This window comes from Lonchura striata, chromosome 1, assembly GCF_046129695.1.
Source record: "Lonchura striata isolate bLonStr1 chromosome 1, bLonStr1.mat, whole genome shotgun sequence".
Lineage (NCBI taxonomy): Eukaryota > Metazoa > Chordata > Aves > Passeriformes > Estrildidae > Lonchura > Lonchura striata.
In genome coordinates this window covers 111,395,089-111,422,905 of record NC_134603.1, presented here as the reverse complement: position 1 = coordinate 111,422,905, position 27,817 = coordinate 111,395,089, and the positions used below count along the sequence as shown (strand labels likewise).

General features: G+C 44.1%; 1 protein-coding gene and 1 non-coding gene across 3 annotated transcripts in view; one reads left to right on the top strand and one right to left on the bottom strand.

Moving 5' to 3' along the window:
* Nucleotides 1-22,977, top strand: part of LIMD1 (LIM domain containing 1) — a 29,517-nt gene extending 6,540 nt beyond the window's left edge. The window contains exons 2-8 of one of the 2 annotated variants that reach the window (XM_021547915.3): nt 4,211-4,312; nt 15,891-15,958; nt 17,250-17,312; nt 18,646-18,776; nt 19,905-19,956; nt 20,642-20,710; nt 21,665-22,977. In XM_021547915.3, coding sequence (XP_021403590.3) covers nt 4,211-4,312; nt 15,891-15,958; nt 17,250-17,312; nt 18,646-18,776; nt 19,905-19,956; nt 20,642-20,710; nt 21,665-21,802 — 623 coding nt within the window. In that variant the 3' untranslated portion in view covers nt 21,803-22,977. The remainder of the gene's footprint in view (nt 1-4,210; nt 4,313-15,890; nt 15,959-17,249; nt 17,313-18,645; nt 18,777-19,904; nt 19,957-20,641; nt 20,711-21,664) is intronic. The other variant, XM_077786689.1, reaches the window with a different exon arrangement.
* A 4,649-nt stretch (nt 22,978-27,626) lies between these two features.
* TRNAR-ACG (transfer RNA arginine (anticodon ACG)) lies at nt 27,627-27,699 on the bottom strand. Its single transcript has one exon. It is a non-coding gene; the product is annotated as a tRNA-Arg (tRNA).
* Between the last annotated feature and the right edge of the window lie 118 nt (nt 27,700-27,817).

Sequence of the window (27,817 nt, the reverse complement as noted above, 5' to 3'; positions counted from 1 at the left end):
TAAATCCTGCCTTCTGTAAAGAGGGGGCAAAAACCAGTTATGTCTGATGGAGAAGAGTCAGTCTGACCGTGGAAAGGTGGCTTTTGCACAGAGTATGTGCAAGGAGTAGGACAGACTTGCTGTTTCTGGATTAGCCAGATAAGCAGACCCACACCACTGGAATCACCCTGCCCCTGCATTCCTCTGACCTGGGACCGAATTGGCATGGCAAAGAAATCTCACCACTGAAGCACTGTCACATTTGATCGTTCAAAATGAAGTGACGATGTTAGTAAGCCCAACCAGGAGCACGTGTAGGAAAGCTTGGCTGTGCTGTGTGTTGCTGAGAAGGGAGGTGCTGCTGAAAAGAGGGATGCCGTTGGAATAACTGTGGTCTTGGTCTGTCTGAAATGTGGAAATAAAACTTAGTCCCAGAAAATGCTGCTCTTCAGCATGGTTTGTGTTGAATTTTTAGTGAGTGGGATACAGTAAGTAACTAAACTCCTTCTGGTGAGTGTGAAATAGCAACACTTGGAGGAAAAAATGTCTTCAGGGGCTTCAAGTCTGGTGGTAAATGGAAATGCACTTGTTGAATTTTGAGGGTGGAACTGACATTTGAGCAACAGGTTTGCTTTCATTTCCCACAGCCCTTGAGGTTTGTGTCCAACCTCTTGGATCATGTGAGCCGAGGCTGTTGCTGGTGACAGCCCTCCTGGTCTGCAGTGCTGAGATGGAGTGTGGCAAGTGCCGGGAAGTGGCTTACAGGGCATGTTTTTGGTCCCAGCTCTGTTCCAAAGGTCCCTTTGTTCAAACTCTCAGCTGCAGTGCGGGTGGTTGCTTGCTGCATGATGCAAAAGGGAACAGAGATTTCTTTGTTGTCCAGGGAGCTGCCCTGCCGGCAGAAATTGAACCGAAATCAGCAATTTCCACCCCTTTCCTTTCTCAAATCTGGCTGCCATTCTGCCTGCGCGCTCAGGCATGAATTTAGTGGTGCTCTGCGTGTGTGGTGGTTTGGGTTTGTTATCTTGGTGGTAAAAGAGAAACCTGTCTTTTCTTCTGAATAATGTTGTCTAAGGTTAAAAACCGTCATTTCAGAGGGGATGTCTGCTGGGATTGATGCTTGCATAAACACTTGTTACAAGCTGCAAAGTTACCCAGCGCAGGAATCGGCGATCTTGCTGAACTGTGGCTACTCAGGATCCCTCTGCTTCATACTGAGGACAGAAGTTTTTACTAAAAGCCACTCAATGCCAAGAAAATAACCCAGAACTGCTGACTAGTGTCAGTGGCATGTGGGGCTGGAGTGATGCTGCTGACATTTTAACACCAGCAGCAAGCACAGTCAGCACTGTTTCGGGAAATAGCCGTCGGAGCTGGTGTGGAGCAGGGCGCAGAGCCCGTTTTGTAGCAGGATGGGGTTGGAGGTGGCCCCAGTTGCGCTGGCTTCCATCAGCTGGCTTTGCACGCGTGCTGCTGAGCTCAGCGACTGGTTGCCATCGGCAGCAGGTTTTCCCTTGCTTTTTCCCTGCTTAGCCTAAGTCAGAAGATCAGGATCACTGTGACAGCAGGGAGTGAATGGGGATAGAATAAAAGGAAAGGAAAAATCAATAAAAATCTCTTCCCCCCCCCCCCCCCCCGCCCTTTTTTTTCAGGCCAGGTGTGCTGAGTGTTAGAGAGGAAAGCTCAAGTATGTTGGTTAAAATACTTCAGAATATTGTATCTGGAAAGAGCAAAGACTTATGTAGAGAGTAATTTCACTACTGAGGTTTAATAGGCTTTCAAGTAAGATTTAGCAGATACATGTAAGAACATAAACTAGATTCAGATGTGCCATAATGCCATCTTTCAATTGTCAACCTTGGCACAGGATATGTATGAGTATTTATAGCATGTCTGGCTATTACATAGTTGAGTACATTACAGTTTTTACAGAAAACATTGTCAATTGATTTTAAAAGCCCTTTCATTCCATGACTTTATTTTCCATTTTTAGGGGCCTAAATATTGAAAGAAGTGGGTGAAAGGGTTAATCAGAGGTGAAATGGAGGATGGACTGAAAGGAACGTAGAAGGGTGGTTGGGAAGATTGAGGGACAGGTGGTGGAGGAAGGTTTTGTTACAGATGTGAAAACCTTGACAATTCCTGCAGGACCTGTCCTTTTGGGAAGCCAGAGGAGCAATGCAATGCCTGTTCTCTGGAGCGTAATGGGATAGACAGGAGATGGCAGAGGCAATTTCTGCCCTCCACGGGGTTTGCCTTAGCCAACTTAATAGTGGCTTTTGCCTGCCAGCATCTTTATCAGGCGCTGTGCCCACATTCAGCTGCTGTGCCTTCTGCCTCCTGCTTCTTCTTGCTGCTCATCCGCAGTCGGTGTCACCCAGCTGCTTTGTGGAAAGCAGGAAACAAGCATACTGGTGATATTTTCTGGAGCAGCCACTCATTGGCACAGAGAAGGGGAAAATGCAGCACTTGCAGTGCAATAAATACGTTGGCTCTGTGGAAAGCCTGGTGGGTGTCGTGGAAAATTGGCAGGTTTTCTGCTCCTGAAACTTTCTGCTCCGCATTGCTGTATTCAAGAGGGAGTTCTGAGTTGCTAGCTCTTGTGTCAGATCATTGCACAGAAATTCAGGCTGCCGCTGAATGTGCGCATTCCTGGGAGAGCACATCCATTTGAAAAGCCAATTTTTTCTTATCTTTGCCTTGACGTTTTCTTTTTTAATCCTTTTTCTAATGCCTGTACAGTTTATCTTTCTTAAAATGTTTCTTTCAATAAATGAGATAAACCTTCTCAGTTCAAAAAGAACCAGAAAGTTTTGCTCACTTGGTGCCAGTCTGAGTGCTGGGGTGGGCCCACAGCCAAGTGAGCATTTCAGTTGGTGTAGGATTTGGACAAAACAAGTAACTAATTATTCTTTGCAGCCTTCTCTCCAGGTTCGTGTCAGTGTGGACTCTGTCTCTGAGTGCAGTGGGGCTTGGCACAGCACTAGGACAGCATTCAATGTGCTGGTTGAATGCACACATGCAACTGTAGCAGAGAGCACCAGATCTGCTCTGCAAAAACCTGGGAAAATCAACTGTCTGCTTTTTAGCAGCCACGTGTGTGCTACTGCAAAGGACTCCTGAGTGGTTTTAGCCCTGTAGTGTGAAAACTGACCACCATGGCTATTGGCTGCAGGAAGGAATTGTTACTCACTCTGGCAGTGCAAGCCTGTTGCTGCCAGGGTTGAGTTACTTTTCAGTGCTGTTGTAAGCACAATGAACTTCTTCATAACTTTCTCCAGACTTTTTCAATTACTTTGGAGCTTGCAGTGCTCCAAAAGAAGTGAAATTTTGTTTACCATCCTTAGCATAACTAAGGATCTCCAGCAAGATAATGCTGTTCCACCTCCTGGGCCAGTAGGAGTGAGGCGTGACTCACAGTCCCTTGACCAGGGATTTTAAGAGCCAGGATTAATAGGGCTGGATAGTGGTGAAAGGTGAAGTCACAACAGAGTCACTACAGACCAGAGACAGAAACACATAATCAGTTTTTCCTTCACACTGCCCCTTATTAATCTATTTGCTTAAACAGAGATTCAGATTACTCAGAGGTAGATAAAGGGTGGTGCTGCTTTAAAAACAACCTGTCACAATCACAGGGTGATGCCTGAAGTAAGTAAAACTGGCTTGATGTCCCATTTCCTTAAGAGTGGTAGGTGTCAGGTAGTCTAGTTCTGTTTTGTTTGGGAATCATTAGGACCTTCAGCAGGCACAACTGGGTTCTGAAATGGATGATTTAAAGGAGGTAAGTGAAGAGCTGTGTTTTCCTCATGTAGTTGTGACCAACAAGCTTATCTTACACAATAAGTACCAGAAACTATTGTCTGTGAAGAGCTCTGAGCACCACTTACTGATACTCACTGCTTTTGTGAGGGTCCTTAAGCAGGTTTAGATGTATATAAAGGTTGTCAGGAAGGATGGGAGAAGGCAGGAGATGTCACTATACCTGGACAGTTCTTGTGCAGTTTATTTTTTTGCAAAAGTCTTTCACTGTGGAGGTTTGATGACTGTCATGGCCACTGTTAACAGCATCTGTCAGAGCAGGTGACGATGATGTCACATCTTGTGGCTTCATTGAGCCACATTGTGCTAAGCTGTTCAGCCACCATGATGAGCTACATGTGTTGTCACCCAGCCAGTGTCTCCAGCCACCCCATCGGGTCCCACTTGTGACCTCTCTCCTCTCTCCCAGGTACCTGCGTGAAGTGCAGCAAGGGTGTGTATGGAGCAAACCAAGCTTGCCAAGCCATGGGCAACCTCTACCATGACAGCTGCTTCACCTGTGGAGCCTGCAGTGAGTATCCCTAGCCCGGCCTGATGCTGGTGCCAGCAAACTCTTCAGGCTTGACATTTTTATGGTGTAAAGGGGGAAGAAAAGAAAGCAGTTATTAAACTATCTCCCAGCCAGAGTCCGCTGCAGCTGTATGACTTGGTGGTGGTGGTTGCTGTTTGGTTTTGAAGGGATTGTTGCAAGGCATGTAGAAATGATATTTTGGATTGTGCCAGGCTTCTGCCTTCTGGTATGGGGGATGGTTGTTTTCATTCCTCTGTCTCTCAGTTATAACCACATTTTCTTACGAGAGTATTTTTTTCAAAGTGGCAGTGCATATGCCTTAGCTGGCATGTTTTTTGTCTCTCCAGACTTTACTTTTCAGATGGAGCTGCTGCAGGGTAAATCCAGTGGCACTGTTTTCGCTGCGTGCATTATCTTTTATTTGCTAAAATCATTTTGTACCTCTGAAATGCCTCCAGTTAAAGCATGTAAGTGCATGAATGTCCCAGGTTACAGATCTTGCTTGCTCTTTCTCCAGAGAAATGCAACCATGCCCTGAGTTAAGGGGCATGTCTCTGCCAGCTTGGTTTCTGTTTTTTGCAGGGAGGGAACTGGTTACTGTGCAAAGGTATCAGGCTGGGCACAGTGATGATGTGCCCTATGAAATCTACCCAAGAAGCAGAGTTAAGAGTTCAGCTGGCCCTGCTGAGCACCCTGTGGGTCACTTTGTCAGACCCACATCTGGAGTTTGCGGGGGTGTACAGCAATATATGGGTCCTCCTCAGCAGCTTTTCAAGGAGCTCTGTGATGAAAGAACTGGCCACTTGAATTTAAACCATGGCTGTGTTTGTAAGACAGTGGTTTTTTGTTGTGTTTAACTCCAGCAGTAGTAGTGTATTTTTAGAAGTGTAGCTCTATGTGTGGTGGCAGAAAAAATAATAATCTTCTGCTGCTTTTGTATATATGAGTTCAGTTTTCCCAGATAAGACTGAGGGTTTTTCCTCCTGAGTTGTATTTAGGGTTATAAACTCATCAGGACTGCATGTGTTTTATTTGGAGCTGTAAAGTTGGAGTAAATATAGAAAGATGTGTATGCTTTTCAATAATAGCTGAGCCTTGAACTATGCCCATTTCCCATCTGTCCTACACCAGCTGCTCTGCCTCACCTATGTTTTTAGTAGAGCATTTCACCATCATCTGACTGTAAACAGGAAAACTGAAAAGAGAGAGTGGTTTTTTTTTCATGTAGTGGCAGTTTCCTAGAGGCTCAGAAGTCAGCTGCTCACTTTTCTGCCCTTTCTTATAAATTAATTTGAAATTAATTAATATCCTCCCATGGAGAAGATTCCTGGCTGCAGCCAAGGCTTTGCTTCAGTTACCTCTTGCTCTCTAGGGCCAGGCAGTCTCTGAACTGCCCTTGTACCCAAAGCTCCTGTTAAAAATAACCCAGCAGCAGGTTTGAGCTGTCTTAAATTTTTAAAATTACTACCATGCAACTGGTGCTTTAGAAAGAAACACTTTTGGTCCTCCTTTTAAAATGAGTTTTACAATCTTTATTTTGAGATCAGCACTAGAAAAGTAGTTGTGGGTGCAGAGGTATCCGTGGTTACACCTGTTTGTTTGTCTGTGTTTGGTTAAAAATTAACTTAATCCCATTTCTAATGAGGTGGGTTGGTGAGGGCTGAAATAATAGCTATTTGCTCCTTATTCTAAAAGTCAACCCTTTCCAGACATTTCCAGTGCAAGATGAAAAGGTGTGGATGTCAGATGAGATTTAGAAAGATGGAAAGAAGCCAAGTTTAACAAAGTAAAGCCCATTTTCACTCTTAGCCAGGCTGTAACTGAGGAGTGAGTGTGCTGAGTAGATATGCTGGGGCAAAGGGTTTCAAACTGAAAGTAAAATTGAAAACCAAGGCTAATGAAATGATGGGAGGAGAGTAAAAAGAAAGGGGTGTGGGAGCAATAATGATATTTCCCTCAGTACAAAAGACTGTATTTCAAAACAAAATAAAAAAGGGGAATGTAGGTCACGAGCAAATACCTAATTCAGCTTGTTATATTTAGGAGAGTAGTCATGAAAGATAAAGTCCTTCCCATTGTGGCAGTGGCCATACTAAAATGGAAACTGTAAGCAGTGGCAGCTGACAGGATGGCATGGATGGATGGAGGGAAAGATGTATGGTGGCATGGGATTCCCAGCATTCCAAAAAGAGTGGTGCCAGAGGGAGGCCTCAGAGTAGTGGATGTTTTCCCTCCTGTGCACAGACCTCTACAAGCAGCAAGGTTTGCAAGAAGCCCTTCCGTGCAGGGGGCGGTTTCCTGCGCTGCCCCTGCGGTCTGCGGGGCCTTGGTGCACCAGACCCTTGCTCCGGAGCTTTGTGGCCTGACCTGTGCTGGGCTGACTTTCTGCTTCATCAAACCTCTGCACTGCGGCTGCCTGGGGAGGTACAGGACGTCCTGCCCTGCAGTCAGGGAGGAAACCTACTCAGGGAGGAGAATCATGCCTTTTGAAGCCCAAAGTAATCTCCCAGCCCCACAGACCATCAGTCGCTGGGGGGATAAAGGGCACACACTCTATGGTGTCACAACATGACACATGCCCCTCTGCAGGCTTTCTGTCACCCGTGTCACTGCAGTAAATGCAATGAGGCCATTTTTGTCTGCAAGAAAAATAAATACTTATTTGGTGTTGTTTTTCTAGCTGCCAAGCACATCTTGAGCAGCCTATGTGGAAACTGGTTTCTAGTTGAAAAGTAAGTAGTGCTTTTAAGGTCAAGTGGAGTTCATCTTGGACACCATCCAGTACAAACTTGACTTTGAGAAGTCAAGGTTGCTCCTGGTTTTAATCCTAAAATTTCTTCTTTGGTGGAACACTAAATATCCCCCACTCCAATAAATAAAACATACAAAATTACCTATTAAGGTAAAGCATATCGTCCTCCAGATATTTATAATCGCTGTCCACTGTTTTCATTTGAGCAAAGATTTCTAATTTTGCTCCTAGTTGGATTTGTGTCCAAATGTGCATTGGTTTCCCCGACACAGAAAATCAAGAGGGTCTAAAAAGCAAGGGGTTATGTGGGGGGGTGATACCCCCCATATAGTGTAAAATTTCCTTCATCCTCTGCTTCCCAACACACATATGTTCAGAGATAAATGATAGAGCAGTTTGTTGAACAGGACTATGCATACACTACAGGGTTCACTTGGCAGGAAAAAAAATGTACTGTCTTATCTGAGCCAATGGCATGTAATGCAGAAAATTTGGCTTAGAGGTCAAAACAACAGATTTAGAATTATTACTTTGGCATAAATGTCTCGTTTATCTTCTTGTTTGTTACAGGGCAGAATCACAAACAAGGCAGTCTTTTGCAGAGAGAGAGGAAAAAAACTCAGGCTCTTTCTACAGGATTAGTAATAAATGATATTTGTTTTACAGGAGGGCCACTAAAGTAGGTTAAAAAAAAAAAAAAAAAAAGGCTCCAAACGCCTTGAGCCGTTTCCTGCAATCTCAAGGTGTCTGTTTCTGCCTTGGGGTTTGAGGATTTTTTTGCAGCTTGTTGGACAAAAAGTTGTAGCTATCAAATAGTTTGTTGCATATTAAACATTTAAATTAAATCGCTAATTTATAGCTCTGAGGTATAAAAAGATGTGTGTGTCTCCAGATGTTTGTATTTTCAATTTAGGTAGTAAACCGACCTTATAAATTATATACTTTTAGCTGGACTGTATCACTCTAACCTTCTATGTTAAGTTTTAGTGTTTTCTCTTGGATTCAACTAGGCTTATCTCCAATGCCACAGGTTGCCTGGAAAACAGACCTTTTTGCCCTTCTAGAAGTGTAGTTTAGAGCATAACAGTCTTGCACTTGAGCCACTTGGTCCTCAAGAGGAAATCTGAAAGCTAAAAAAGTGCAAGGGAAATGTAGGAGATGGTTGGGAAAGAAATCAGTAGGCGAGGAAGGAAGTCAGAAAGAAAGAACTGATTGCAAGGTGATTTGAAGGAGTGTTTGATGTTGAACTACAACACGAGGGCTGTGGGAACTCAAAATGTCTCTCAGACATTTTTAGAGGTTCCAGGCCTTAGTCAGAGGCATTCTAGACCCTAGCAGACAGCTAAAAAACAGCTGTGACTTTGAGTTTGAGCTATAAAATAAATTACCAACTTTAGAGGTAAAACAAGCAATCACAAAAGGTTAGATAGTATAGTATAAGTAGTTACAAAGTAGAGGGGAAATATTTTAGTATTGTACAGGGGGGTTTTAACACATATACAGGGGAGTTTTCACTTTGTACATAAGGGTCAAAAGTTCTAAGATAGAGGAAAGTAGGCTAATCCTGTTCTTCCTCTTCTTTTTCCTTACCTCCATGTTCTTGGTGATTTTAGCACTCACAGATTAGTTTAGAGTAAAAAAACACTTAGCAACATAAGTAGTAAGTATTAGAGAATAATTATAAACATATTATACATAATATATCTTATAAAAGATAGCAACAGCCCTAGGCAAAAGAAGAAACGAAGAAGACAGCAGATAAAAAAGATGTCAAGGTGTATATGTGCCTCTACCCAAACCACTGATCAAATAGCCACAGTCCAAAAACATAATCTATTAAATAACTAGCAATAAACTGCCTTAAGACCAAACAGCTAAAGCCTGCAGAGTTTTTCTTTAGAAACACAGATAAGAAAAAAAATTTCACCACCACATAAGACCCCAAAGCAAAGCCAAAGTTCTCACAGAGGGCCAAAGTGAGGACCAGATTTTGACTCATTACTGCAAAGAGTCGGAAACCTTGCATGTTTGCTAGATTACAGGATTTGATCTTTGACATGTCAACATCACTGCATTACTTTATTATTCTTTTCTATTTTTGCAAGCTCAGATTAATGCTGATGTCAGTGTAGGAGTTAACGGGCTGCTGTTCAGTGACAGACTTTGAAATCACACAAGCTGGCTGCCTCTTGCCTCCCTCTGGGCATATATATATTATATTTAATATTTCACAACATAGTTTTCTTTAAAGGTATCAAGAGTCATTTACTGAACTAGGTAGCTAAGTTATCAAAGCAGTGTTTTCTGCAAGCATAAACCCTCAGCTTGGGCTAATTAGTCTTGCTGCAGTGCATTGCAACTTAGAGCAATGCAGCTCTTGGTATCTTTGGGCTAATTATGTTGAATAAACATGTTCTGTGTTGGTATGTAACTCCTAGAAAAAGAAGACCGTGATTTTTATTGGCACTGTTAAATAACTTTACAAGCAGAAAGTAATCTTTTTCTGCCCATGTGACTTAATCCCAAACAGCAGGATAGTCAGCCCTACTAAGTGTATTTCTCCACAGCCACATTTATGTGTATGGTTATCTTCAGATGCAGAAACTGCCATCTCTTCTAGTGAAGGCAGAACTTAGTGCCTATAACTGGATAAAAACCCACCACACCAATCAACTCACTAGCAAAATGTGCAAATCTTCAGAGTGAAGAGGGCAAAGCATTGCCAATAATCCATCCTCAGCATCCCTTGAGTAAAATGATCATGCCAGAGTCTGCATAGTAAACAATATAATTTTTTAGCAAAAATCATGTCAGAAAATATTCAGGTATGCTTGGGATTTAGGGCACAGGCAATTCATCAGTACATTTTTCTGCTTCAGTCTAAATGGCTGTTATGTTCTTGCTGACTCTTTGTCTTCAGTCTCAGCTCACTGGTGAAAAATCCTGTTGTTTGTCACAAGAAGTGCTTGCTATAGATGAGAAAAGCCAGGACAGCTTTTACTATAAGGTGACAGTACTTGTTCCTCTCCTGGCCAGATTTCAGGGCAGTAGTGATCTGAGGCCTGAGTTGAAGGGTCTTTGGCATGGATCAGGTGTCCTCAGTAGATATCCTTGATGGAAAGGTGCAGATGTTCAGCTCCATGAGGGGATGGAGGCAGTCAGCGATTTATCAGTGTAATAGTGGTTTCAGGCAATTGCATGTGTTTTAGTGCTGGCTGAAAGTCTGAAGTCATTAGGACAATGTGAGGAGAAAAAAAAAAGGTTGAAATCTCTAATGGAATAAATTTGCAGTCCTTCTAGTCTTTCTGTTTTATAATATCATCTTCAAAGTACTGTTTTCTGTAAAGAACAGGCATAGGATTAATTTGTGCTGTAAAGATTTTAGTGCGTTTCTTGCAACGTTTTAATGATACTGATTTTCTGAGTAGTGTCTCAGTAAGCAATGAGGCCCTTTCCATAACCAGAGAAACTTAAAAATTACTCTCTCATGTCGTTTCAACATACAGTTAATTAATCAAGGTCACAGAGATTGCCTCCCCCTCCTTCCTCCTTTGAGGCTCTGTGTGTTTCGATGAGTCACTGGGTGACAAGGTGGGAGGCCAGCTCTTGACAGCCACCGGGTTTTGGCACATTTTGGGGAGTAGGGCACTGTCTCCAGAGTGATGCAGAGTGGCTGAGCACTGGGATGAAAACAAGTCACTGAGCAGGGACTATCTGGATCAAAAGCATTGCTTTGTCCCAGGATGACTGTGTTTTACCTCTGAATTTTGATGCTTGTAGGGGTTTTCCCTAAAATGAAGAACTCAGTATCTTCTTGCAGTGGTTTGTCTGATGGCAGAGGAGAGGTGTTGCTCAGTTGTGTGGTGTGCTGTGATTTTGCAGTGTTTCTGTCTGGGGATCCGTTTCTGCCCTCACCTGTGGTTGTGTTGCCATTAGAGGCAGCTGACCTTTCTTATGTGTGCATGTTTTTGGCTTTCAGTCATCAGATCATTTCCTGAGAGTTTTGAGGGTTTTTTGCTTGGGTTGTTTGGTTGTTTTCCTAGTGCCTCAAATGTATGGTGAGAGCACAGAGGGTATGTTTTACCATACAGCTGGTGTAGGTGAGTTGAACATCTTACATGGTAATGGAGTTCCTGTGTTGTAGCACAGTTTCTTCTTGGAGATATCCTATCCTCCTGCCCATGCTTTCAGTAAGACTTTGATGTGTCCTGGGATATCTGCCATTTGTCTGATTTGGAGGATGTACAGGCACTGAAGTGTTACCCTTTCATGCAGGCTCAGTTCTAAAGCAGGTTGGAAATATTGAAGCTTGTGTGTCAGCCTCAGTGCTGCATCCAGCTTTAAGAGTGCCCAAAAGAAATGGGACAGATGTCAGAAGCTAAGCAGAGCTTAGTCAGGTCTGATGCCTGACCTTGTCTCCTGCACATGGTAGGACACCCTACTGCCTGTCAGCAGGGTATCCACAGAGGGCTCCCAAAACACACGTGCTGACTGAATGTAACGTACCATCAGTAAGCACATATCCAAATTTATTTTACAGTTGTGGTATTTGAAAAAGCACTGGTTTTTGTAATAGCAGAGGCTGTCAGTGTGGAAGGGACACAGGAGAAGCTGCCAGTCAGCAGTGATTATTGCCCATCTGCTGTGGAGATACCACAGGGAGTTCCATGGTGCTTAGATATGGGATAAGTGAAGTCTGCACACTGCCTCCCCATCAATGCAGCAATCCTGGTTGTGTATCTCCATAGAGCCCTGGGATCCAGACAGGACCCTGTTCCATTATATGCATTGATGAGCTATCTCTTGTCTTTGAACATGGGTTTGTGACCCCACTGTTTTTAAAAAATAATGGAAAAGCAACTTCAAAAGAGAAAGTTAAGTCCAAATCCCCAGCAAGGAAATTATGCATCTCTCAGGATCCTCCTTGCCAGGGACATTTCAAGTCCCTGGTTAAACTCTTTCTGCATGGTCTTCAAAAGGAGAGATCATTTGAGAAAACAGTGGACAAAAGCACTGGCATCCTGGGAGTCCAGCCTGATGGTATGCCTATTATGAGCTGCTAAGCAAAGTGTGTTTATTTTAGCACAAAGGCACTAGTGACTAAGCTTGAAATATTTTGAAATTGGTGCCGAAATGACCTCGAGGTCATACTGTAGGTCCCACAGCTAAACAGACTAGACAGACATGTGAGGGATGAGGAGTACGTAAAAGATGAGGGCTCAAACTTCCTGTCAAAAAGGTGAATAAGATATCTTGTAAAAACAAGTGAAGAAAGGAAGGTTGAAATACCAAAGAATTTTAATTGTCTGAATCTTTTCAGGTGTGAGATAAGCTAAATTTAGGGTGAAGTGAAAGTCAGGAGCCAGCAGCATAAGACATGTAGTAGAACAATTGATCCTGAAAGCAGCAAACCATGCATTAAATATTCCTGGGTTTGTCAAAGGATATTTCATCATGATACAAGTTGAAAGTAGTTATTAATATGTGATTTCTTATATGCTATTTAACTTCTCAATCCTTCCTTTTGGTGAAAATAAAACATCATCTCCGTGCTTAAGTGAAACCTGTGCCAGCCTCTGCGGGCACAGTCAGAAGCATTGCTTTTGAGTGGGACTGGTTTAGTTTAAGGCACTGTCCCATGGCAGGGAGCTCAGTGCAGGGACAGAAGTCACACCCACGCTGCTCTGCACTGTGGGGCAGTACCAGTGCTGTTTCTTTTACTGGTGTGGCTGCAGCAAGAACATATACTTCCCAGCCCCACTGGGACAGTCCCCAGCACAGCCTGGGAAGCTAGCTTTTCCTGCATCTTACCTTCCCAATCATATGATAAAGTGCTTCCTCCTCTCAAAGAGACACTGGGAGAATCCATCCTAGAAGTGTGCAGGGAGAAGTTGAGAGCAGCTGGGAAGAAATGGGCTGTGTTTGCATGAACCACTCCCACAGTTGCTGCAGGAGCGCCTGATTACTCATGGGTTTTGCTAATTTCCTTTTACATTTTTGCCAGGAGCTTAAAGAGAGTCATAGAGAACTAGTTAAAATGCTTACCTCTTCCCTAATAAAAGTAATTAAATCATCCCTGCCCTGCCTCAAAGTGCTTTTGGTTTCAGCAACTCTTCAGGGACTCACGTGATGCCAATGGCCAAATTATAAATCCTTTATATAGGGTTTATCCCTCTGCTGAACAAGCTTACAGCAGAAGCGCAGATATAGCATGCTGGCTGTGGCACCTTCACTGAAGGTCTGTTGCCATCAATCTTAACCTGCTAATGTCACCATGTTAAAAATACACTGGGTGCAGAATGGCTGGTAAATGCTTTTTTTGTCACCATGGAAGAATGGCATTGTGGCAGTGATCCAAACCTCATCCCTTCTGTTGGAATGTCTGCTGCTCACGCACCAGGCCTTCATCCAAAGAAGTGTTTCTCGTTGCATGGCCCCATGTTTGTTTTTTCTCACCACTGTCACCTTGTCTTTAAGGAGATACATTACATGGGGGTGGAAAGTCACTTGGGCACCTGCCCATTGCACTGAACTGGAGTTCTTGCTACCATGTAATTTAAAACCAAAGTTAAATGGTTTTGTTTGTTTTTCATTTTTGGGAGTGCCAAATCCCAGTATTGCATTTCAGTCAGTGGGAGGTTTTCAAGAGTACTTCTTGCTGTATTAGGCTTCTTGTTAACTTGTTTAGGACCACCCTTGACAAAGGTGATGCAAATCTCAGATATTCCCATGCCTCTCCTGTCCCTCCTCAGAAACTGTGACTCTAGAGGTGCTGCTGGTGAGCATGCCAGGATTACCTGTGGACAGGCAGACACACAGGTGGGGTTATCATGCAAATACACACCCTGGGTTATAAACCACAAAGATTACATGTCCCAGATTAGATACTTTCTATTTTGAACTGTGGGCCCTATTTTAGTTTCAGCAACCTTGGCAACATAGGGCAGATGAGAAAAATCAAAGTGGGATGCTTTCAGGATTGTTAGGTTTTCTTCCATGCCCTTCTTCAATCCAATGTCTGCATTGATGCAAGGGTGGGCTGGTGCCCTGGATTATCTCTGACCTTCAGGTTACATGGTTTTCCCTAACAGGGATTAGAAGAGAATGGGGGACAGGGACTGTGATGGGGCCATGTGCTTTAGGCTCCTACACTAGTTCAGTAAACACAGAGCTGAGCAATGCCCACAGCTTAATTCCTGTACATGCAAACCAGGGCTTGTTCCTTGAGAAAACACACTGCCCTGTCCTCCACCTGCCCCACTGCCTGAGACATGGATGGGGCACTAAGGTCTGCTGATGAAATGCTGGGCTGGCTCAATTCACTGGCAAACCTTTGGAGCTTCCCTGGAGATGCCCCACTGGGACAGTTCCCAGTGCAGCGTGGGGAAGTGATCTTTTTCTGCATCTTGCCCTCCCAATTTTATGATGAGAAAGTGCTTCCCTCACCTCGAAGAGACACTGTGGGCAGGCCATGCCTAAAGTGGGCAGGGAGAACCTGAGAGCAGCAGAGGAAGAAACCAGCACGAGTTGTTTCCCAGCCTGAGGGTGCCCTCTGGCGTATGCAGAACACTGTAATACTTGTTTCTTGAAAACTCGCTTGTTTCTTGGGTTTACTTGACTTCCTCCTTTCCCTAAAGCCTTACAGCCAGCATGGTTCTTTGCTGAAGGCTGCCAGGTAGGTTCAGTGACCCCCAGTCCAGTCCGTGTGATGTTCACATTTATACACTCCACAGCTGACAATCACTTTTTTTAGTGATACTGGGCGCATTCAACATGTCAAGCAGGAGGCTTCTGAGCCTCAGTGTCTCAGAACCAATTTCCTTCCAGCAGTGCCTGGTAGATGTCCAAAGCCAGCCTGCAGCAGGTCCTGCTCCAGCTGTGCCTGGGCAGTGCCCTGAGCACTGTCTCCTGGCCCACGCTTGGGGCTCCAGTGCAGAACCATTCCAATGCCAGGCTTACATTTCAAACCCTGGGCTCAATCAGGAAACCAGGTTGCAAAGAGCAGCTTTTTATAAACAAACAAAACCTAGCCCATCTTCCTTGGGGGAAGTTTAGGAGTGGTAGCAGTGTGAGCAAACATTGCCATGATTACATGGAACTGAAAACAGACAGTGAATGGGAGGCATAAACACAAAAGCTGAAGTAAATACAAATCTTCTCCATATATAGAGTCCTTTCTTGGAAAAACTTTGTCATCTTGTGTTAATTATGACATTTGGATTTTACAATTTTTTTAAAAATAATTTCAAAGCTTTTTGTTGGCAGCTGCATTAACAAATGTGCTGATAGGTAGCAGAGAAGCTTGTTGAGTGCTCTAGTGTTGCACTCTGCTGGGGCAGAGCAAGTGCGCAGGTATTGCAGTGCATGGTCTGGCAGCTGCTGCTCATAGCAAAACAGTAAGGTCATGACATCTTGAGGAATTAAATGTGGGTCACTCTCTCTCTGCCCTTTCTTCTTTCCTCCTTACTCCTTTCCTTGGGTGTTTTCCAGCATGAGTCAGTGCGTCCTGCCTCACTCTTCCCAGAGTTACAACACGTGGTCATCTGCCAGGAGATGGTCCAAGCTTGCAAAGCTTCTACCTCCTACCCAAACGTGGGACTTTTGTCCATATCCACCATCTGGTATTCATCAGCAACTACCAGTGGAAGAGAGTTTGGCAGGCTGATGTCTGGGAAGACCGATGCTGGGGTTAGGTGCTCTTTTCCAGCTATGTGACATCTGTCCTTGGATGTTTTCATTGTTGTCTGCTTCTCAGCAGCCAGGTTTTGATCCCATTTTCTCCCTGCTCACTGCTGATCTTTGTCTTATCTGTGGATTTTTCCTTAGGTCGAAAGCTGAGAGGAAAAGCCTTTTATTTTGTCAATGGAAAGGTGTTCTGTGAAGAAGACTTCCTGGTAAGCACCCAGTTGACTCTTTTGATGAGACATTCAGTGTCACCAGCAGACTCACAGCCTTTCTGCCTGTCAGCTTTGCCTACGTTTCACACACTCCTGGTCCAGCATCCTGCCTGGTCCTTCTGTTCCAACATTTTCCCAGGGCCAGCCCCAGCCATGGTAGCTGCCCACATGTGGTGCTGGAGGTAGTTGAATGACAGCCCCTGGTTTTGTGGCAAACACCCCTACCTGAAGCCATAACCTCCTGTGATGGCTCCTTCAAAGCATTGTCTCTGTGGCCATGCTGAGAATGCAGGAGTGAGATGAACGGCTACAGAAGAATGGGTGATTTTCCTTTTTCACCTAATGGATATCTTAATGGATAGCTTTCTGTTGCTCTGAATGGATTTTGTGTGAGTGTACCTAAGCATGAAGCAACCCCGCAGTTCTCTCCTTGGCTGGTGCAAATAAAAATCCATATACCCTTCTGCCCCTGAGTCCTGGTAGATGAAGCCTTCTTTGAGTCAGGAAAAAGTTGTATTTGCTTACTTATTGGTGAATCCTAGGGATTTCTGTCAGAGAGGGGTAAGGTCATCTTCTTTGTTCTCTTCAGTATATTCTACATAGGATGAAAATAAAAGCATTAAATGCACCTAACGTATTTCATTTTCCAAGTTTGCATTTCCTTCATTCAGACAGATGATGTGCTGTGCCCAAGGTGCATGTCATGGACATGACAGACAGTTCCTTACCAACAAATCTCAGGAAAAACAGGAAAAAAGTTGCTATGGGCCAGACTTGACTGCTGTCCTAACAGTGAACTGGAACAGTACCACTGACCTCAAAGAAGCTTCAACAGAATTATAACCATGTAACCAAATAAAAACTTGGCTTTCCAAGCCTATATATACAGATACTGTGACATAAATATGTGATAAACGCAAGTAGGTTCTTGTCTTGTAGATTCTTGTGGTCAAAGAAGCATGTAAATGAGTCGTATTAGTAACTGCCTTATTTGCATGTGCATTTATGGTATTTGTTTTTATACTTTAAAGTTAAATTTTGGACTTGGAAGTTGCAGGAACTTGTACTCATTCTGATACTAGGCAGTCAGAATTATAGATAGAATATCATCTGGAAACCCATCCACACCTTTATTAACGAAAAAAGCATTGGAAAGTTTAGTTTTCCTGTCTAAGGAGCACAGAAAAAGGACCAATAAGAAATATGCAAATAAGACTCCACAGTACACTGTTGTTTATGCTTGAGTGGTCTTGTGAAATTTTAAGTTAATTCTTTTCTGTCCTTGCAGTATTCTGGTTTCCAGCAGTCGGCTGACAGGTGTTTCATTTGTGGTCATTTGATAATGGACATGGTAAGTGATCATTGCTTTAGGAGAAAAAAACTCCCACAGCTTTTTACAAGAATGCATCAAAAGCAAAGTATATTTATATCCAATGCTGTTTGTTATCATCTGGTAGTTTGCTTAGTGCAAGACTGGTATCAGAAGGAAAATCCACTGAGCCTTTTGTTGATATTTTCAAGGAAGTGAATCTGGCACACTACTGTATATTGTGCAGAGACACTGCTCTGCCTTTTTTCAGAGTGTGGTGAAAAGCAGAGCTTCCAGGTCTTTCATCCCTTTTGGACTTCTGGACAGCGTATCTGTAATCCTGTTGATGCTTCCTGCGCAGCAGTGTCGTGGCTTTGCAATGCTCCCTTGCTGTGAAGCATCAGTGCAGTTCCCTCAGCCTGTCTTTCCTGCAGTCAAGCTGTGGCTTTCCATGTGTCTTCTGGATTAAGTCACTTCCTTGTTGTTTTTTGTGGGTAGCAATACTCGGAGGAGCTGGTTTGACCCAGGGTGTATGATCCAGTCCTCAGTTTAGATCTATGAAGCAGGATTAGCCTACAGCAGGTACCATCTATTCCAGATGTGCATGGGGTGGGGGTCAGCATTGAGTTAAAGGACATTCAGAGGGAGACTGGTATAGTTGGTGGGTATAAGACTACAGCTGAGGCAAAGAAATTAGGAATTTCTGCTTCACAGCATGCCTCCCAACATTTTCTAATGCTTATAATTAATTATCTTTGTTTGCCTGCTTACACTGGAAAGCATTACAATTGGAAGCTGTTTCCTACTCAGAAGTTTGATCCTTCTACTGACGGACCATGGTATTCCAGGTAGTGAATTGCAGCTGTCGAGTTCAACACAATTTCCATAGAATGTGCTAATTAGAAAGCCAGGCAAGCGAGTACAAAGCCCTTCGATATGTAAGGAATTATGAAAACCTAGCAATAATACTATTTTCAACTTCTCATGAAGAATATAAAAGTGTATTTCTTTTGTTTGGCTGGTACATCTTGCCTTGTGATCTTGCTAAGTATTCTCTACTTGTTGACTTCAGAAATTATTTTCTTTCCTTTAAATTCTGTCACTTCTATCATTTGTCATGCTAAACACCTTGACTGAGTCTCTAAATTGTTTTTGTACCCATGAAAATAATTAATATCTCTAGAGCCAGGTGCCATATATTGATTCCAGCTGCCCTTTCCATCCTTGTTAACTGATTTTTCAGATGAGACAGGGGAAAAAAGACACAGCCCAGGTGATAAATATACAGCATTATCTTGTGTAAAGCTATGTGTTTACAATTTTCACCTTTATTGGCTCTTGATGTGCATTTTTCCTTTCTCTTGCTCTGTTGCAGATCCTGCAGGCTCTAGGGAAATCATATCATCCAGGCTGCTTCCGATGCGTCATCTGCAATGAGTGTCTGGACGGTGTGCCATTCACTGTAGACTCTGAAAACAAAATCTACTGTGTCAGAGATTACCACAAGTAAGGGCAAAATAAACAGCAGTGATGTTCCAAGCAGCAAGCCTCTAATTTAGCTTTTCAGCTAGTTAGCAATGCAGATTAATAAAATAGGGGCAGGGTTAGAAGTTTTGAGGACGGGGCTAGACCCTAGAAATTCCTCCTCTCTCCTCTTATCCAGCTGTTGACTCCTGTGTAAGTCTGATAAAGCCAAATAACCTCTGGGCTTCAGCTGCCCCTTCTGCAAAGCAGAGAGTGAGAAATAGTGTTCCTGAAGTGTTCAGTGATGTACAAAATTAGTCTGCTTTAAGGTAAGCCTGTGAATGCCTGTGGAAATCAATGTGATTTACTTTTTGAGTAGTTGAATGCCTGAATTTGTCTTTTAAGGAATCACCATTGAATCTGCAAAGTAAAACTTTTACCCAGTTCTAAATTAAACAACTGATAAGTTCACTTCAAAATCACTTCTTATTTAGACATTAAAATAAAATGGCCATGCGCTTGGCTGGTAGCTTTGGTATTAGAGCTGCGTACATTTTGTGTGTCCTTCTGGCTTGCTTTGGTTCTTGCTCCATTTTCTGAGCAGGAACAGTATTAAGTATTGCTCAGGCAGTCATTGGAGCTCTTCTGTGTTGTGCCAAGACTAAGCTGTTACAATCCTGTTGCCAAGATTAGTGCCCCTGTATACCATCATTATTCAGAAATAATTCATATTTCCTTGCAATTTAATTTAATTAATTATTGTGTTATAAGGCCTTAAGAAGCTGTGCAGTCATGCGGTATTTTCTCAGAAGTTTTCTGCCCAGAGGCTGCCATTTTTTTAAATGTATTTTTCTGGGGACAGTCCTGCTCCATTCCTTCTCATTTTCTTTTCCAAATCTCTCAGTAGCAGCCAAGAATTTTATAGGGAAATGTTGTATTTTTTTCTGGCACTAACTGTAAAATATAAGGTCTCTTTTTGCCTGATTAAGCAACGTGTGCCAAGCATTACTTAAGATAAATGTTAAAATGAATTTATGATCTCAGGATGCAAGGCTTTCCTGTGGGTAAGTCATTTACAGCTGCAGCTTTTCAGGTTATCACTGAGAACATACAGACCTCTCTTTTTATGTTGATCCATAACTTGCCTTCAATTTCTTGTTGCTGTTCCAGAGTTTTAGCTCCAAAGTGTGCAGCATGTGGACTTCCCATTCTGCCCTCTGAGGTGAGAGCCTTTTATTCCATATCCCCTTGGTGGGGAGTGTCAGGCCTTGCTCTCTTTCACACTTGACCATGTGTCAAGATGAATGTGCTTCTGGATGGAGAGAAGTGGTCACTTCCTCCAGAGTGCAGCCCTTTGGTCTAAGTTCATGCACTCTTCTTGAGATGTGACCCTTCTTTTGTTGAGTGATGAAGCTTATTCCTCCTTGGCCAGGCTGCCTTTTTCATCTCCTGCAGGATTATGCTGCTGCTGGTTTTATGTTCAGAATTTTCCTTTATGTCAATAGATGCTGATGGTACTCATGAATGTCCTCTGTGTGACTACTCTGGGACAAACACATTTTAATACTTGGAGATGAATCTTAGACAAAACTGATTTACAATGCTGAAAAATGTGATCTACTGAAATTGCCAAGTCATTAATTTGTGATATCTGATAGATGTTACTGTTAAACAGAAAACATTTTTACACTACTTGTGTCACATTTTAGAGGATATCTACAGTCAGTCAGTGATGAAGCTTTACTATAAAAATAACTGCAAGTGGTAGGATTTATTTGTGGTCTCCAGCCAGCTGCCCAAATGCATTTCCTCCACATTCATTTTATTGCAGGAAGCAATCTACAGAGTGCATGTGTCTGATCCTGCTGTAATCCTTTGTAATTTCTGCTTTGCTCAAATGCTCACAGGGGTCTGATGAGACCATTCGGGTTGTGTCCATGGACAAGGATTACCATGTGGAATGTTATCACTGCGAGGTAGGTCAGCACTTTCTCAGGGAGTAGGCGCTTAATAGTCATAACTGTTATTATTTTTAAGATGCAAATACATCTCCTGCCTTACAGCAGCAGTAGATGAGCAATTCAAATCTTTCAGTGTGAGACCCTTTCTGTCAGTAACTGAGAAATTTCCAGATTGAAGACAAAAGTTTTTGCAGCAATGTGTTTCTAATTTCATTTGCTACCTGTAAAGTTATGGGCAACAAGTTAATTATTGCTTTTCAAACTTGACAGTTTATTCGTTAATGCAGGAAGCACAGTGACTTAGTGAGGTCTATTGATGCCCCTCTGAAGCCTTGAGCTCCAGATCACATCAGTGTATCTGATTTCCAAGTCAGATTGTTGAAAAATGCTAAAGTGGTGACTGATCTCATGGGGTATAAGTTACCTTCACTCTCATGAGAAATGAATGTGTGTTTGGGGCTGGAGAAAGGATATGGCTGCACAAGAAAAAATTCCAGGAGGTGCCAGCTCTTAAAAACTATTTCGTCTGTGCAGGGCTTCTCAGAAAGCTACCATATTTCTGATTGAGAATTAAAATAAATAGTTGTCTTTTCTCACTGTTCTTATAATGCAGTGAAAAGAGGCCCTGACTCCACAAGCTGATTTCACATCAGTACAACTGTAATGTGAAGAGGTGAATCTTACCTGGCAGTGTAAGGAGACACAAGCATATTTAAAATACAGAGGTTGCACCTTACCACAAAGATAAAGTTTATTAAACTGTTTTAAACAAATTTGTATAAGGCTGCCCATCAAAATTCCTATGTCAGATGTTTTTCTTCTTGTGGTACATGCTGCACCTGTTTGGAAGGAGCTGTTGGCTGGGTGTCATCTGTCCTTGTCACAAAATCACTTTCCTAGAAGCCAGACCCCAATTGACACTGAATGATGAACACAAGCTCTAATAATTTGCATGGCCTCTCTTTGCAGGACTGTGGGATGGAACTGAACGATGAAGATGGACATCGCTGCTACCCACTGGATGAACATTTGCTTTGTCACTCCTGTCACCTGAAACACATAGAGAATGGCACGACCCCAGCAGCTGCCTACCAGCACCACTACTAGTCAGCGTGGCCAGAGTTGGAAAGCTAGGACAGAAGATTTGTTACATGCTCTCCCTCTCCCCACCTTCAGCTGATTTCCTGTGCATGTTTTTCACCAGTCAGCAATGTTCCTGTCAAAGGATATGAGAGATTTTTGCTGGATTCACCAAGTTTGTATGCTTGTGGGTTTCAGCTGCATCAAACCATATCTACTTGACCAAGAATGTGGCATGTTAACTAAACTGATCAGTTTACATTTACATGTCTTTTTCTGCCTCCTGGAGGTTCCTCTGGACTCATTTTAGAAGATCCTTCAGTGAAAGCACAATTTGCTCTCATGCCTATGAACTCTGGTCATGCTGTACACAATTAAAAAGCCAGAGTCTGGCTTGCCTGCTTACCAGGGATATCCCATCAGTCTACTGTTTCCTGAAAGCACATTTCATCAGGCTCCCTGAAGGACACCAGCCTATTAGTACCAGCTTTTCAGACACTCTCTTTTTATTAATTCTTTAGGAAAAGAAAAATGTCTGTGCAAAAGGGCACACTCAGACCTTTCAGTTAATTTCCTGAACTCCAGTATCAAGTCTGGCTGTAAAAGTACCAACTCCAAGCACAAACCAGGCAGTGCTGTCTGGCAACTGGAGGCCAACATCCAATTAAAAACAGAACAAAAAACTGGAACAAGCTAGGCTAAGTTACTGCAATGACTTGGGGCCCAGGCTCGTGTGTCAGAGTCTGAACAGTGGATCATATTTGGAAAGGAAAAGTCGGGATGCTGAAAGAGTGGAGATGGGGGAAATCCACCCTCATACTTGCTTGCGGAGCTCCCTTTGGAAAAAAGTTCTCCGTATACGAACAGTTGCCTGAGTTTTCCAGTTTGTCCTCACAGCTCAGGCCTCAGCCTGGCTATTCCTTTTCATAGTGTTTACCCAGCACAAAGCCACTTCATAGTGGTGCTTATTTAGAGCTTGGGGAGCAAACTTGAGGTTGTTATGAAGGCTTTGTCACACAGGGATTTAGAGCCCAGCTCCACAACCTGAACTCAGATGAGTATCTTGGCATAAACAGATTTACTCCATTGAATAATAACAGCTTGTCTGAGCAAGGGGTTGGAGAGTTTGGCCCTTACTTTCCCTTCTGCTGAGAAAGCAAGAAGGCAAATTGTTTCTTGTCTTGACACCACCCTCCCCCTTCCCCCCCACAACCCCCCCAACTTTATAGTCAAATTTGTGCAGGCCCTCATGTACTGGTACTTTTGTTTAACAAAAAGTTCTTGATTTAAGGTCTCAGATGGAGTCTTAACTGTTCTTTCTTTGTGTGGAAAATTAGTTAAATCCTCATGTATCTATGCTGAAGATGTAAATTCTGACTGGCAAAGGATGGGATGACATTCTTGGAGATATTTTCAGTGTGGAAATAACAATAAATTAGCTGAGCCATGGCACTGGGACACCCAAAAGGTTCCCATGCTGAAAACCCTTTACAGTTCAACCAAACCTCTTTTCCAATAGCATGGATGTAGCTTGAACTTCACTTGATATGGTCAGACAGCAACATGTACTCATCTGGAGGAGCACAGGTGTCAGGTAGCAGCAAGTTGCCTGTCTTTGTGCTAGTAAGTCATCTTGCCTTGGCTGAAATGTGAAACTGCCCCAGCCCGGGGAGCTTGGTGGGCCTGGCATGGAGTTTCATGGTGCCAACTGACCATCCAGCCCTCTGCCCCATTCACTGCAAGTGCCTCTGCCTGTTTCCACTGCTCTTCAGGATGGGGATGGCAGCTTGGGGCTGGAGGCTGGTCTTCCCTAGAAGCCATCCAGAGCTTTGGTGTAGCTTGGCTCTGCAGCACCATTTTTCCTGGAGACATGAATCCCTTTAGTGAGCGACTGAAAGCTCAAGGGAGGGCATTTTAGCACTGTGAAATATATCTTCTGAGAGTTTTACCTGTGATTTTAGAGGAGGTAAAATTGACCCCAAATATGTGAGCCCTCCTAGAGCCTTAAATTTAGCTGGTTAGGAAGGGAATGGAATCTGACACAAATGTAAGCAAGATATATCGAGGGCAACATCCAGGGCAGATCCCATAGTGCTCTCATCCCAGTGCATCCCATCAGCTTGTGTCCTGCAGCACAGCTAGGCTGGAGCAGGGAGGGGTGTTCCAGGTGATCTCAGGACTGTCTGAAGGGACTGAAGTGGAAAATAACACCAGCTCACAATCCCTAGTAAATAATTCACATAGTCCTGGGTAGGTGGTTCTGCACCCTGGGCTGCTTTTGGCAGTGAAGGCAATGAGATATCAAAGTGTTTTTTTTTTCAATTGAGCTGCAGACACCAGCTTTGGTCATCTGTTGCTGTCTCTGAAAGACCAGCTGCTATGTAGTTCATGCTTTTGCTACCTCTTGATTTTTTAGATCAAGCCCTTGTGCACATTTTTTGGCCTTAATTTTATGAAGATCTGAAAACACTACTGGGACTGGTATTTTGTTTTTAAACTGCAATTTAAACTTCTGTCTCACTCTTTCAGCCTTCCCCAAAACCCCAAAATAAGCAGGAGAGAAGGGAAAGGGGAGAAGGACAATTTTCCTTCATGGAAAGCCTCAAGGGCAGCAGTTCGTGGCAAGATGTCTTGCAGGAGCCCTCTTTGCATTACCAGAGAGTTTGGCCTCTGCTCCCACACAGTGTCTTCTTACTCCTGTCAGCCATCCTGTATCTCTCAGCACTGGGGAAACGAAGGCTGCCCTACTTCCAGTTTAAAGGTCCCCTATAAATTATTAAATGCTAACACTATCCTTTCCTGTATTTAAAAAGAGCTGGGAGTGACAGTGTGAAGCTCTTGGAAAAAAAGGAGCCTGTGAGCTTGTGGTTTAGAAGCTAAAGTATCTACTGCACTGCCCTGCACCCCTGTGTGTGCTGACTTGCACTGCTTGTATCTCTGGGAGGTCTAATTCCTTTAAGCTCAGTATTACTTCTCCCTGGCTGTGAGTGTCTGAGTCTGATGATGATTTTCCCCAGCTCTGCAGCTGCCTGGCAGCAGGAGGCAGGGGCATTCTGCACAGGGGAACCTTCTCCTGACCCTCCACCAGGCATCTGTGGAGCTGCAAGCCCTCACTGCCTGCCTTCAGGCAGCTCCCCCAAAGGGAGAAGTAGCACTGGAGCTGGAAGTATGAGGCTTTGTGTCCTCTTCAGAAGAATTTCAAAAAACATGTTAAATTCCACCTATCTCATTGGGTTTTGCTGTTCACGTGAACGTTGTTGCCTTTTAATTTATTAAGAAGCTATGAAAACATGCTGTGAAAAGTTAGTCCTGATTCCTCCCCCAGCAAGTTCTTTTGACTGTCTTTAAAGTAAGGGACCCTTGGAAGTCCCATTGTGCTGTTAATGAGTAACTCTCATGCAAATAGTTATTCAAGTGAATTCCCTGAAGCCTGCTTTCAGGAATCAGAGCTTAAAAGATTTTTTCATTCAGATCATGCTGTTAAATTTCTATTGCTTAAAATACAGAAACTCATTTAAATAGGGATTTTTGCATAAGAGCCGGGAGAAAGTCCCAGCTACAGAAGCAGCAGACATTTTTGTGTAATTTAAAGTGTAAGAAGCACCTGTGATTAAAGCAATTTGGAAATTGCCCTGATGTTAGAACACAGGGAACAGCAGTTTCTAACGCTCTGGTAAGGAGCATTTGAAAAGATCTGTGGCTCTTCAGTTTCTGAATTTCATCTGGGGGCTTTTAAAATGTTTTCCAAGTCTTTCAAGGTTTAAATGCCCTTTTTTTGGTTTTGTTGTAGACCTTTTTACTACAAAGTGAATAGCTGCTTAGTCTGTAAATGATGGAGTTTCATCAGCAATCAGGTGTGATGTGGCAGCCTTGAAAGGGGAAAACTGGGTGTCCAAGAGCTGGCATGGGTCTGGCTGGCCATTCGAAATAAAGGATTATCTTTTTTCTTGGATAAAAAAATCCCATGTGAGCCTTGACTACTTGCTGTGTGCTCACTTTTGGGGTGGTGTGTGCAGTTGTGTCCATGCACATGATGTGTGGCAGGTAGTGCCTGTGACACACCTGCCTTTCACACCTCTGTGCCCATGCCAAGTGCTTGGAGGTGCCTTTTAATGTGCGTCAATGTAATGCCAAGTTGACCCAGGCTTCATCACTGGGCAATACCCCTGGAGTCAGTAGCTGCAGGCAGGGAAGGACTATGACCAGATACACATCCCTTTCCCCCATCCTGTGACTGCCTGTGCCATTGGGAGAAGCTGGGAAGGGCTTTTCATCTCTCATCGCACAGCATTTGTGCATGCATTTGGTTTTTTTTCCATTTCTGTGTGCTGCTGCTCGCTGGCTGCAGCAGCTCTGGCTGTCCTCACTGAAGCTGACTGGGCAGACATCTTCCTGTCACGAACTGAGAGAGCTTGGAACTGCTCACCCACCCTTTTCCTAAGGAGAAGCAACATTTTCCTGAGCAATAAAAATCCTTACCTTGCTTTTTTCCAGGGCAGCCAGAAGTTGGTGTGGCAGTGCATCTGCAACCCACTCAGACACGACAGGAGATGGGAAGAAACTGTCCCCACGTGCAAATACACGGCAAAAAGTCCTGTAAAGGCAGGAATGCCCTGTGGCCCTGGCAGAGGGATGACTGGGCTGCAGTTGCCAGCCCTGTCGGCACCAACCCTCTTCCCCACGCAGCAGGTCTGCAGAGCACAGCCAGGCAGGGGCCCAGGCACACACACCCCCAGGCTTTGCCTTTCTGGATCCTGAAAGCAAATCCAGAGCCTGCATAACGATACTGAATGGTACTAGTTATTTTATGTTTCCTTCAAAGCTCAGCTCCGGCAGAGAGTATTTTAGGTTTTGTGCTGGTGTAACTAACCTTAGCCTCCTGTGAACACAGCCCTCTTTTCTTCTGTGCTGTTAAGTATTTATAAAGAATGGAGATCAGTAGCAGAACGAAGCCACTGGCCTGTTGTGATTTCAGTGATTAAAGACAGTATCTTAAGCAACACTCAGAGTCGAGTCTTTCCTAAACTTAAAATGATTGTCATTGCCCAGAGTCCATAGTAAGAGGACTTAGGCTGTGAAATGATGGTTTCCCAACCTCTTCCTTCTGTTCCTGCACCTCAGTGGCTGAGGGTGAGGAGAACCACCTCAGTAGGGTTCACCGGGAATTTCCAGTCCTTTGCAGGCAGCTGGTATTTGCTGCAGCTCCATCGGAGGCTGTCCTGTTCTGGCATCTTTCTGGGGAAGCCCAGGTCTCAGGCTGAGGGTCTGGGGAGGGATGTGCTGCATGTGGGAGCAGGCTCTGACCCCAGCATGGAAGTCTCCTTTGCAGCATTGGTGGGGATGGGTTCCTTGAGAGTTTTGGGTGATGTTCCCATATTCTCATGGTGCCCCTGCTATCAACTACCAGATGTCTCACGGCTGAAGACTGGATGTTGGCCAAGCAGCACTACAGCAGCTTGGAGCTATCAGTTAAAACGAAGCAAATACATAGGAATAACTAATTATAGCTCCCCCTTCTTGGGGCAAGAAGCTGCCCAAACGTTGGGCTTGACACCCAGAGAGCTGGATCCGGTGGAACTGGCCAGGAGGTGCCGCAGGTTTGCTCCTTGCCGCACCCCATAGCCCACAGATCAGGTGGACCGCAGCTGTGTCCGAACTGGGGGCTGCCAAGGGCAGGAAACTGAAACTCCACCCAAGCCTGGGAGGTTTGGAGACCCCCGCATTGAGGGCAAGGAGGTGGCAGCGCTGGGCACGTACAGAAGTGGGGGAGCTGTAGGCAGCAGCCTCGGCTCGAAGTACAAGAGAAAAAAGAAAAAAGAAAAATAATGACGCGGGGTGAAAAAGGAGCAGCCGAGCCAGCCAGGAGTCGAACCTAGAATCTTCTGATCCGTAGTCAGACGCGTTATCCATTGCGCCACTGGCCCTGCTCGGGGAGTCGCTGCTGCCCCCGCGCAGTTCAGCACAATTCTCTCGCGCCGCCTCAGCCAATGGCGGCGTCGCCGAGCCCGCCCGGCCCCGCCCCCTCCTGCCGTAGGCGGCGGC